Below are 12941 nucleotides of genomic sequence, written 5' to 3' on the forward strand. Positions count from 1 at the left end.
AACACACCTTCATTATGGCACCTCGAGATTCCAACGGTGTTATTCCAAACACCTTTAAAATCCTGTTATCGTGGCATGCTTTCTGTGTACATTTGGTCCAGATTAAATTAAGAAATCCATCCAAAAACACCATTTAAGTTTGTGTACATTTTCTTTTAAAACAAAACTACTGTGTTTTGCGTCATCTGGTTACCAAAAGAGTTTCTGATTGTCTACAGGGTGTCTATTAACAAGTGATAATGGACACCTAAAAAAGAAGTTCCCGTCACATAGATGTTCTAAATCAGTGTTTTTCAACGTTTTTTGAGCCACGGCACACTTTAACCTTGACAAAAATCCCGCGGCACACCAGCATCCACGAATTTAAAAAAAAAAAGGAGAAACTCATAGTCTTTATTGATCTACAGTCCCTCCACAATCTCACATGCATTTTTGTGATGATTGTGGCAGAAAAAGCTGGAAGCTGCAGCTGTTTTTTCTAAAAGATGTAATAAAAGTTAAGTTAGAAGATTTAAAAACTGTTTGATGTGTGTTTGTTGTTGTTTTCAAGACGTTTAACAAGGACGACTCATTGTGCGCTGAGACACTGTCACTTTAAGCCAATGCATCATGGGAAATGTAGTGCGAACAGCCGCCGAACGCCGACAAACTGGCATCTCTGAGCTTTATGGTTTTGTTCACTTGTTCCACGGTCTGACATCGGATTCTGTGGAAAGCTGCACCGTTAAATACGACCTTTAGCTGGTATTTTTGTTGGAACTGAAAGACTTTATGAGCAGAATCAGAACAAGGAGTGAGGATTTTGAACCACTTCTGATTGGTCAGACTGATGACATATGATTAAACCTCCAAGAATGATTGGCGGAGACAGTTAAAGGGGCGGGACTTTTCCGAAAACAGCTGTAGCTGCGTCTAAATCGGGGTACCGTCATTTTTATCAAAATCTCTTTAATAGGATCAAATAAACACAAAGAAAAAACTATTATATGATCTTTAAAATTTTCCTAACTACTCAGTGTTTTATCAGGACCTGTTTGGATGAACACAGAGCTGATACCCTGGAGATGGTAAATGTTTTTGGATCAGTTAATGAGGGCAATTTCCCACGGCACACTGCTTGAAAAACACTGTTCTATTTAAACTATCCTGACCATCAGCATATATGTCGCTTTTCCTGTACCATGACAATGAGCTGCACCACAAATCAAATAGTTCATTTAATGAAAAAGCCATTTAAGCCGACAAATAAGAATAAAGTACTAAATTATTTCTCAAGTGACCATGGTATAAGCGGGATAATGCTTGACGAGGCATCCATTATCAGGAATTAACAGATTTCACGAAAGCAACCAGGCTTCTGTGCCGTTGGCTTAAATCAGACAACAGTAACTAACTTGCATCTACATAATAAATAGATTTTTACGTCTTTGAGGTGCAGTGTTATGAACAAAACGAGTCCCAAAACAAAATCCAACGCAGTTATATTTGAACTGCATAAGTTCAGGTGGCTTTTTCTCCAAAGAGTGCTCCAACTTCACGACTCCACAGGGCGCCATTTCTCTAAGCACAGCAACACTGCATCCATGCTGTAAATAAACTAAAATAAAAATTCCAGGAAACATTGCCTAATAAAAACACAACATAAAAAGAAGCACACAGGGATCATAACTTCAGACAAATAGTAAATTTCTCCGGATGCCAAAGCACAGCCAAAAGTGCAATCATTCAGCATGGTGACGCTGGTGCATCAAAGATAAGTTGCAACTAAAGAAGAGGGAACCATCATGCCTGCCTGATGCTTCAAGATTGGCTTCTTTCCTCTATTTCCTTTTTTTCGCTTTTCTGCAACTCACCATCTAAAACCAACGAGTAAAAAGAGGGCAGACTGTACCGAGCTCTGTTCAGCTTTTCAATTGTTACAAGTTCCTCTCTAATATTTTCAAATTGAATGGATTCTGCCAAAGCGATCTAGAAATTATTGAGGTTTTCTTTTTTGAAGCCATCTAAAGTAAATGCACTCCATGATGTCTCATTTGTTTAGCCATTTTAAACCCCAAAACAGTTTCATCATGCTGGCTCGGCTTCAACCACTCCAGCTGTACTGATGTGGAAACTGTAAGCTTGCAATGATCTGTGGTGGGAAAACGCTGAGCTATATACACTGCATCGCATACTGAATCATTTCGTCACTAACTCATGCCTGATATTCTGCAGAATCAATTTACCTACAAGGATCAGCTTTCATACTCATTACATTCTCCGTGCACACACGGACACTGCAGATCAATCTTAGCACGGAAAACCAAAGGTTGAGACAATTCTTCTCCTGAAGAAGCAGCAACACACTAAAAGATATGCATCCACGATGATTACAACTGCCCTTACTAGAGGACTGCAGGCCGTCTGTGGGCGAAAAATGGGCAAACCTATACAGGACATGCAAGTCTGAAAGAAATATCAAGATTGCAGACTACTCAGTGATCCCGTAGGACAAAAATGTTCATTCCCATTTTTTTCCTACATCCATGCTGCGGGCGACAGTTCATAGCGAACACTTGGAAAAACCTTTAAGGGTGAAGTAAGTCAAATATGGACTTATTATCTTTTGCATGTGGCCTAACTTTTGGAAATTAGGCAATTAGACATCCTACAGGCACTTACGTATCACGTGCACACCCCGTGCGTGCAGCATTTGCAACTACCACACGCATAAGAATGGTACATACCATTTTGTGGAACGTACTTGTTTGATAAGTAATGACTAAAATAAATCATCTTTAAACAACATCATGTTAGCAATGGTGACGTTTGCAAAACTGCATGTAAACAAATTGAAAAAACTGAACAAAACTGAAGTTTAAATGGTTTGCAACAAAGTCTTATGTTGGGGAAAACCACTTTACGCAAGTTATGTCGTCACATCAAATGTCATGCATGAGAGCTGAGAAGATAGTTTGTGAGATTTGTCACAAAAAAGAAAAGAAAGAAAAAAAGATCTGGATCCAGAAATCACCAGCAGATTTCCAACACAATGGCAATAAAACCAAAAAACTGAGCTGCTGCAATGACAAAGTCCAAACTCAGCGGAAGTGTTTTGGTGGAAGTGGTTTGGCTTCAAAGAGCTTCACCCAATAAATGCCTCCATAAACTGAAGCAGCAAGGGGCAGAAACCTGGATCAGATGATGGTCTGAGCGAATGATAGCAGGGGTGCAGTTCTGATAAGATTATAACCACATTTTGCTGGATACAAAAACCTATGTGTGATATTCAAACCTTCGTTTTCATGTATTGAAGGTCCGACACCAAGTAGGAACAATCCAAAGACTCAAATGTAGAAATTAAAAGAAGAAAACTAGAAATAATTAGAGACTCATTCCAATTAAAATGGTGTTTTTAACATGTTCTTGTGCCATTTTCTATGTATTAGGAAAACTGAGCATTTCTAAGTTATTCTTTATTCAAATTAAGCCTGCACAATAAATCGCACATTTATCGTTATCGCAATTTCAAGCTGTGCAATACGCACATCAGAAAACTCAGCGAAAATTGCAATAAATATTTACCTTAAATGTGCTAAAACATCAAATCGGATGAACTCCTTCACATTGTCGAGTAATCGGATGGAGTCCTTTTATGTTAGATTTTCGTCTCCTATTAAGACTAGGGTCATTCGTAGTGTAATCTAAGTTATGTTGACTCATTTAAATTAAACTGTTGCAGTGAAATGGAATTGATGTTTTTGGGTTGATTTGTATTTGTTCGCGATTTTTCCTCATATCATGCAGCCCTAATTCAAATCAAATCAGTCTAAGCAAAGATGCCCAGACTTCCCTCGTCCCGGCCACTTCCTCCAGCTCCTCTGGGGGGACCCTGAGGCTTTCCCAGGCCAGCCGAGAGATGTAGGAAGCTCATTTCAGCCGCTTGTATTTGGGACCTCGTTCTTAGGGTCATGACCCAGAGCTCATGACCATAGGAGTGTATTGGAACGAAGATTGACCAGTAAATTGAGGGCTTTGCTTTCTGGCTCAGCTCTCTCTTCTCCACGACAGACCGGTACAACGGCCGCATAACTACAGACGCTGCTCCGTTCCGCCTGTCAATCTCACGATTCAATCTTCCCTAACTCATGAACAAGACCCAAAGATATTTAAACTCCTCCACCTGGGGCAGGGACACTCCACCCACAGAGAGATGGCAAACTACCTTTCATCAAATCTTTGGGAATCAATTCTGATCATCCACCTGCAGACAAATAGATCCATGACCGTCTTTGTTTTCCTCGTCTGAGATGGAATCTGGATCAAAACTGTGCGGCTGGATGGCTTCAATATTGATCACCATTTTGGTTGCACCGGTAATATTTGGTTTTGAAGGGCTGTAAGCTTGCAAGAAAGCATGTTAACAGATGGATGATGGGAAGGGACGCCAACACTCCGCCTCACAGTTCCGCCCACAACTCAGGGCTGACTCTGACGGGAAAAATGTTTTTTCCATGAAACCTAATGTTGTACTGACCAACAACTGCAACTGAATGAATGTATGCAAGACTGCAGATGAAGTTCGACACCATTCTGTCCATCAGGGCTGCAGAACATTAATGAACCTGTCTGTCTGTGTAGTTTTTCAATCACTCAGCTCATCTTATCACGTTCAGCACAACCACAAGCTCAGTCACTCTCTTATCACCCTAATCCGGATAACTTTAGCACAGAGTCCATGAAGGCAGAGGGAATAAATTAGTTTACTCCTACACTGACTGGATTAAAACCCCAAAGAGCGGACCTGACCCCATCACTCCAACAGCTAGAGGTAGCAGATGTTCAACCCCCCTGAACAGCTTGGTTGCATATCTTTATTTTATGTTTCTGCATAAAATGTTAGGTTACTTATACAGATAATCCAGGAGTTTATCAATCTTTGCGTAAAGACTTGTTGAGTGGATTTGCAGTGACTCAACCGAGCCGCTTTGCATTACGGCAGGAATATTTCATGCGACAGCTGACTTAATGGTTATCTATTACAGGGAATGTCCACCTCTGGAGCCGAGTGTCGGCTTTCCAGCAGGATCCTGAAGCACGAGTCCGATCGCCAATTAAAAATGGGCTGTGCACAGAAGCTCTGGTCTTCCAGTGAAGCATGTGCAGCTAATTTAAAACAAACTCTAAACTATTCCCTGTAGCTTTGCATGAAAACAGTCCAGACGTTTGTCAAAATGTCTTTAATGTTAACTACCCAACATATCCTGATGCTGTTAACTTGCTAGGAAGGGTTACATATTCTAACGGAAGAGTTCGTTAGACACAGACTTAATTCATTTGTAAACAACATCCACTCTAATGTCCGGAAACTAGGTAAAGGTAAACAGAAGTTGAAGAAATGCATTGTTTTGATTTCATTAAGTACTCAAAATGTTGTTTCTCTTTATTCTTTTTCTTCCAACTTACTTTTTTCCCCAATTCCCCAATTTTTTGTCCATTCACATCTCCAGAAACGGTTTCAGCAGGTCAAACTTCCAACCATTCAGCTCATTATTGACTTAATTTCTCTCTTTGGGAAGATTTTTGGCACCTTTAAATTTATCAGGAATTCAACCAAATTCTTAAAAAACGTTCAACTTTCTTTCACCTATGATAAATTTAGGGTTTCTAGGTATGGGCGATATATCGGTACCAGTATGGGTGTCGGCCAATATTTGTATAACTTGAGCTTATCTGTATCGATAAATAATCTACCAATATTCCTCTGACTGTTTTTTAGATACACTTTATTTTAAAATGTATACTTGTTTCTAAAAGATTGGAACAAAGGTTATCAAATAATTAAAAACGATTGGAAAAATATATTTTTATTAGAGTCACATCTTGCTTTAACATTTTAATTGAGAAAAGAAATGCAAATTTATGTCACTATCACACGCTTGTGTTAACAATTTTGATCACATAACTGGAACGAGCGCCTTTTGTACTTTAAAGCCTCAGAAATCTGACAGAGCTCATTTTAAAATACCTTAAATATACAGTAAGCAAAACATGCACATATTAGTGAGCTGGAGAAATCTTTGCTTCGTATTCAGATTCAGGGAAACAAATTTGACAGCCAGCATGACTCAGCAAAACAGAGAAATATATGTACAGTTGGTCTGTAGTTGTAGGTAATGGTAAATCCCAGCTTTGGATGAATCCAAATTCCTCCTAGCTTTTTTTATTCAAATCTGTGTTTTTTCATCCATCTTGCTGTCTTTAGCTATTGTTTTGATATTTTTTGCAAAGATTACAGCTATTTAAAGCTTCATTCTCTTTATGTAGGTCTTTCATCATCAAAGAAATGCCACAAGAACACGTTAAAAACACCAAAAACACAATTTTCTTCAGAAAGGGTCTTTAACGAACAGAAAGGACATGACTGAAAGAAAAGGGTCAGTAGTTGGTTCTGCAGGTAGGCAAGAGTCCCAACAGTTCATTGGACCTCACTAATTCTTTGGGAAATGTTTAATTCCTTTCGACCAACTTTGCATTTTCTAGTTTTCTACATTTTCTGCAAAGTGTCAACGTTCATGATCATGAAGCTCCTCTGCAGTAGTTACTCCTTATTCAGCTAGCTGTTCTGCAGCATCAGCAAAAGCCCATTCAAACAAATTTCTGCAGGAAATCCATTTCATCTACTTTTAATTACTTTCAAATTAGAGCCAAGTTTGCTCATCTGAATGAAACCTTTCTGCCCATCTTAAGCTATAATGCTTTGCGCCATGCATCGTCGTAATAGACACGGTTCTAAAAAAAATCGAAGTTCTGTTGAATTTGCCACGAGAAAGCTTTCAAAATGTGTGTTCCTATAGTTTCTTTTTCTCCCAAACCAACACAGCTGTCTGACATTCTGCTTGTGTGACTTGAGTGTGGCATAAACTCAAGCGTGAAACCCTCCAGACTGCAGCGAGCCTCACAGATGGGTCCAGAGGTTTTCCTGTCACCGAAACAGTTCATCGAACAGGAGGGGAGAAAAATGACAACCGCAGAGACTGACATCAAATGGAAATCAGATGGCCTAAATGCTAAAACATCGTTGGGGGGGGGAGTGTGATAGTGAGGCTCCGCAGACAGCAACAAGACAGTGATTAAAAGCCCCACTGCCATCATCTTTTGATCTATCTATGATGCATTCCCAATGGTCTTCTAATTATGATTACGTCATTTTTGGACAAAAATTAAAAAAACCTGTGTTGTGCCGGACTATCTAGTAGTGCCCTGGATTTTAAAAGCAATTCAGACACCATGGTTAATACTTATTTTTAAATGACATCAGTAGTACAAATCTTATAAATTAAAACATTTTTTAATACTTTATGAATCTACTGTGTTCTGCTGATAAAAACTTTGATGATTTATAAAAAAGAAATTCAAATACTTTGTTTTTCCACATGACAAATGGTTTAAACGCAATGCATTGTGGTCTATATTCGCCAATCTGGTGAGCATCGGTGCACACTGTTTTTTCGCAAAGACTTCTGGGAAGTTTCCAGGGCACTGGATTTTGGAATTGTGGAATCAGACGGCTCTACAAAGTGGCAAACGTGAATTTGGACACAACCATAGTTTCTGCAGAGCGGAAGAAATTCGCCTCTGGGTTGTGGGCCCGACTGTTGGTGCAGAGTAAGCCCTCCCCTACTTCCCAACATCAATCGGTTCAGAAGCTCTCTCGCCAGCTTACAGCCCTAACCTAACATTACCGCTGCAACAAAAATGGTGAGCAATATTGTATATCCAGCTGTAGATTTTTGAGCCAGATTCCAAACAGACATTTTTTCCTACTGCATTTTTTTCATTTGCTCCTGATTCACAACGACTTGAATAGAATATAATACTCAGAAATCCAATTTTAAGCTAAATCTGCTTTATATATGTCCTCCATCGTCAGAAAAATGCTACAAGATCATGGTAAAAACACCCCAAAACTCCCTTTTTGATCAGAGTGGGTCTTTTAAAATTGGATTGGAGGAGCTTCTCATTGCACTCCAACCAGCTGTTGTAAAATGCAAACACAGGAAGTATCGAATGAAGTAGGAAGCTCTGCAACAGATTTGTACTTTCAGTTCAGTAAAGCGTTTCTGAGGCTGCAGCAGCTGCAGCAGCTACGAACCAGACCTGCATCAGCTTGCAGGAAAACCCAGGATCTCCCTGAATGGGGAAACACCCAGGGAGGGGGGCAACGGCAGGGTGGCTGGCTGGCTGGCTGGCTGGGCGGGTCTGACATCATCGGAGTGCAAGCCTCCATCTTCATGGGATGTCTCATGTATGTGTGCATGCACACAAATTGCAACTCTGAGGCCCCCCCCCCCCCCCCCCCTGCTCTCACCCTCGCGTTTGACTGAGCTCCTTCCTCTCCGGATGTTCATCATCATTCGGAGTTTCTCCTGCTGCAGCAGGAGGAGCAGGGTCATGGATCACCTTCTTCTCCAGAACCTCCTGCACCTTCAAGGTGGTCACCAGAGCAGCCCCCCCTGCCCCCCACCCCTCCAAAAAAAAAAACGAGAGAAAAAACAGCCTCACATCGCAATGCAGATGATCGGACCGGCAGCGGTTGACAAGTGTCCCTGAAAAGTTGAAGGACGCAGGAACAGCCTGGTTTTTTATTTTTGCGTGACAGGCGAGTTGCGGTGAACGCTCCACAAAAAGCTGCATTGCCCGCCTGTCACACACAGCAGCCCCGCGTCCCACCGAGGCTTCGGAAAACGCCGCCGCTCCACTCATCTTTGCGCAGGACGGATTGTCAAGAAAACCCCAATAAATTCAGAAACATCTTCCGGCTAGTTAGCTTTTACTTCCTTAGCAAGCCGCCGCTCCGGTCCAGCCCGCCCGCCCGCCTTGGCCGGTCCCCGCTCCCCGTGTGTGAGCGCTCCCGCGTACCGGGAACTTACCGGGCTTAGTATGTGCTGCTGCCGTCGCTGTGAAGACACAACTAGTGCGGGGAGGCTGCCGGTCACGGCTCCGCCGCTCCGGGATAAGAGGAGGACCGATCTGCACACTTTCCCAGCCATCGCTGTAGTGAACGCTCGCCGGGAAGGAGACTCTGCTGCGGGCGGGCGGACCGAGAGGCACCGAGGGGAAGAGCCAGGCTGGTGGGCGGGTTGTGGGGCTGGACTACGGCTGCACACACATGCCCAGTGCTGCACCACTATGCAAAGATAAATCACTCCACGGACACGCTGCGTGAAAGAGGGGGAAACATCAGCCACGCATGCCAAACATTCATTATTCAGCTTCTTCTCTCAATTCCACAGGGCTCTAGCTGGGCTTTAATACTATATTAACAAACATACATATTTATATTTAAAAACAAAATGAAGAAAAACATGTTTTTATTTGGTTTAAACACTTTTGTTTTGAAAAGTTTCTAATTTATCTGTCACCTATCTTCTTATTTTATCTATAAAACTTATATTAGCATCTATCATCCATTTAAAAAATGCATAAAACTGACAATTAAAGCTTCAACAGTTGCCCTCAGCAAAAAAGTAATCAATTTAAGTCTACTACAAGACCAAAAGTAAGGCAGAATATTTCAAGTTTACTTCTATTGTAAGCTTAATATGTTCCAATTTAGTCTAAAGAAGTATTCAGTTAATACACTTCCCACATTAAACGTACATGGTCTATATTTTATTTGTTTTATTTTATTTACAGCCTTAAGGTCCAAATATACCGTAAACACCGAAACCATACATGAAAGAAAGTAAAACATGTAGCATAAAATAACCAGAGAATGCTAAAAACAATCAAAGTGATAAACAAACAAAGTAAAAAAGAGGAAACTATAGGTATTTATAGAAGTATTTCCAAATTGGGGACTGGCACTACCGTGTGTCTAATGTGTGCTAAAAGGATTCTATTTTTAGAAGAATTTAGACGTTGAATAAACCATAAATGAAGTGTCTATAGAGGATACTTGCTATACTTACCCTCAAAAATGTTTTATTAAAAACAAACTTCAAGTGTAATACTCTTTAATTGAATTACTTAAGTAAACTGTCAATACTGAAAGTGTGGCAGTGTACTTGAAGTTCAACTATGTCAAGAATTTAATGTGTTCCTATTATGTCTAAAGAATAATTCAGTTAATATATAAATATAAAACATATTACAATGTTTCAAGGAACAAACTGATCGCCTTATTACAGAAATGAGAAAAGAATATATTTTTTAATTCGGTTTAGAAGCTTTTGTTTTGAAAAACATCCATCTTAAGTTTTGCATATCCTTTTCTTTCTTCCATAAAACTAACATAAGCTGCTAAAATGCATAAACCTGCATAAAGCTGCGAATTTATGCTTCAGCAGAACCTTTGCAAAAAGTAGTAAATTTAAGTGTTCTAGCTACAAGTAGTATATAGTAAATGTGAGGCAATGTACTTGAAGTTTCCTTATTATCTACTATTGGCAGGAAGATCCTTATTGACACAGGATGTATTTTAATTTGAAAGGAACCTGTATGTGCTGCTGTCAAAAGTAATCCTCTAAAAATATAACACTTTTATAATTCTATTATGGTAAATATTGATATGCTAAATTTTAGAAACAAATTACTTAATGACCACAAAAACATACATTTTCTTTTCTACTAAACAGTGAAGTAGGACTTTATGGGTCTCATTGAGTTTTGGTCAGGAATAGGAACAAATGGTTCTTTTATCTTAAAAGGTTGCAGATGCTAAATTTGAGACAAGTGTACGTGAAGTTTACTTTTTACATACTATTGTAAACTTAAAATGTTCTAATTTAGCCTGAAGAAGCATTCAATTAGCACTTCATATACTGCCTAAAATACTATTTTTTGCCTTCAAAGAGGCAGACACAGCTTGAATGGGCTAATTAATTTGCAGTCGCTTTCCCCCAGCAACCATTTCTCTGTCTAATATTAGCTCGTCCTTCAACCCCACTCTGAGACCATGTCCCAACTGAGAAATTGCCAGGATCAAATTTTACTGAGCCAAAACAGCTGCTAAACAGATTTAGAACTACTTTAGAGCGTCTCTGAGCCGAAAAGGGCCGAGTTCCGTTTTCTGTTTTCTCCAGAGTCACTCAGCCTTTACAAATGTGGATAAAAGGAGTGGTAATGGGTCTGTTAGGTCAATGAATGTCCAGGAGACTCACCCTGGTAGAATCTGTTTTTCTTAACCTTTGACCAATCACAAAACACTATCAGGCACACCTGTATGGGTTAAAGGAGAAAACAGATAACCTACAGTTGATTTAAGAGCCTAATAAATACACTTTGCTGTTTTTTTTAAATATTTTTTTAGTTCTATCAAGATTAAAATGACTAAAATACCCAAACAGGAGGGGGAAATACTTTTAAGAGTACTTTTTCTGTAAAGCTTAACAGCGAGTTCGTTCATCAATATGAGTATTATTGAAATGGGAATTGAAAAACAGAAGTGCAAATCCCCCATCTGTATCCAACCGGTAGCATGATTGCTAAGTACAGACAAAGAATAACAGCTTTCTTGTCTTTGAATGATCGATCTCCAACAGAGGAAGTCAAAACAATCTATTATTTGCCATTTACTTCATTTGTGATTTATTTTGAAATATATGATATTTGGATAACAGAAATGCCCCTGTTTCCTCTCCCTGCCTCCAGGTGCAAAGCATCAGGCTGCGTGGGCGATGCAATTTAAATGCAAATACCCAGCCGGAGACAATATAGCCCTTCAAGGCCTGGAGGATGCATGGATTCATAAGGTGGATCCCAGTGAAGAGCCAAACACTACCGGGCATCGGTCCATAAAAACCTGTAGTTCAAAGCTGGAACTGGTGTGTCCGCAGGGTAAACAGAGAACGCCGCAGCGAAGTGAAACCTACTACAGGGATTAGATTTCAGGGTCTTTTAAGTAATGAGAGATGGAGCTTCTGTTTGCTTTTTGAAAGGTCTTTATTCTGTTGACTGAGTGTAATCAACCTAAAATGAGAACCTACACAAAAGGAACATACCACATGTCTGCATCAGACATCTGCAACTGAGTTGGATTCTTACAGTATGTAAAAACGGAAATTTGATCCATTTTACTCCTCATTTCTCAGTGTCCAGATGAGCCCTGCCTGTGCAACAGGATCACACACCGGTGTCACCACAATCTGGCAGTGTTTCAAACTGGACTCCATTGAAATGTCTTAAGTATAATCTGAACACTAATCAGTTTTGTTTCCCTCAAACTTCTGGAGAGCTAAACCCTCAGAAAGAGGCAGGCCTCTCCTTAATTTTGCAACACGATAATGAGAAAGATCTACCGAAGGAGTTCCCATTTGCACATGTACGCACACGCCTGTGCACAACTGACATGAAACCTAGCTGCATAAAAGAGCCCCTCCCTGTTTTGACATAAAAGAAGGAATGCTTGTGGGTGTGTAGCATGCTTTTTGAAACAAATCATAGTTTTAGTCCTTGTGAGAACGAACACATGAGGGTTTAAACATACCAAAAAAATGGAAACTGTAACAGAAGCCAGCTAATGTCAGCAGGTTTCCCTTAACCCATATTTTCCTTGTCATGTAAAGTGACAACTTACAGATCAAGTTTCACCTGAGTTTGATAGCAAGCCAGGTTTGTCTGCATTGCACTATTACCAGTTACCAGCATGTTCCTGCTTTTCTGCAGGTATGTCTCTTTTATCAAAGTGAGAAAGCAAACATGCTGTGTTTTAGAAAAAACAACCTGCTAAAAATAGTTTAGCCTCCACAGGCCAGTCTTATCTCCCAACGCACCTTCAAACTGCTCCAATAAATCATATTTAATTAGCATGTATTTTTCTTGCATAGATGGCAGGCTGTGACACTGCAGCACATTCATAAAAAGGAAAGACTTTTAGCAAAATGTACTCATTTATGAAGAAGGGAAAAGCATTTGGTTGCTCTTGGAATTCAAAATATGAGTTATCTAAACCACATTAG

At 40.0% G+C, this 12941-nt stretch overlaps 1 protein-coding gene across 2 annotated transcripts in view; it reads right to left on the reverse strand.

Annotated features, from left to right (window-relative positions):
• mcu (mitochondrial calcium uniporter) overlaps positions 1-9305 on the reverse strand; it is a 61573-nt gene extending 52268 nt beyond the window's left edge. For both annotated transcript variants that reach the window (XM_011484664.4, XM_004077455.5), the window contains exon 1: positions 8913-9305. In XM_011484664.4, coding sequence (XP_011482966.1) covers positions 8913-9032 — 120 coding nt within the window. In that variant the 5' untranslated portion in view covers positions 9033-9305. The remainder of the gene's footprint in view (positions 1-8912) is intronic.
• Between the last annotated feature and the right edge of the window lie 3636 nt (positions 9306-12941).

The sequence above is a fragment of the Oryzias latipes genome, chromosome 15 (assembly GCF_053564925.1).
Source record: "Oryzias latipes strain Hd-rR chromosome 15, Olatipes_Hd-rR_3.1".
NCBI lineage: Eukaryota > Metazoa > Chordata > Actinopteri > Beloniformes > Adrianichthyidae > Oryzias > Oryzias latipes.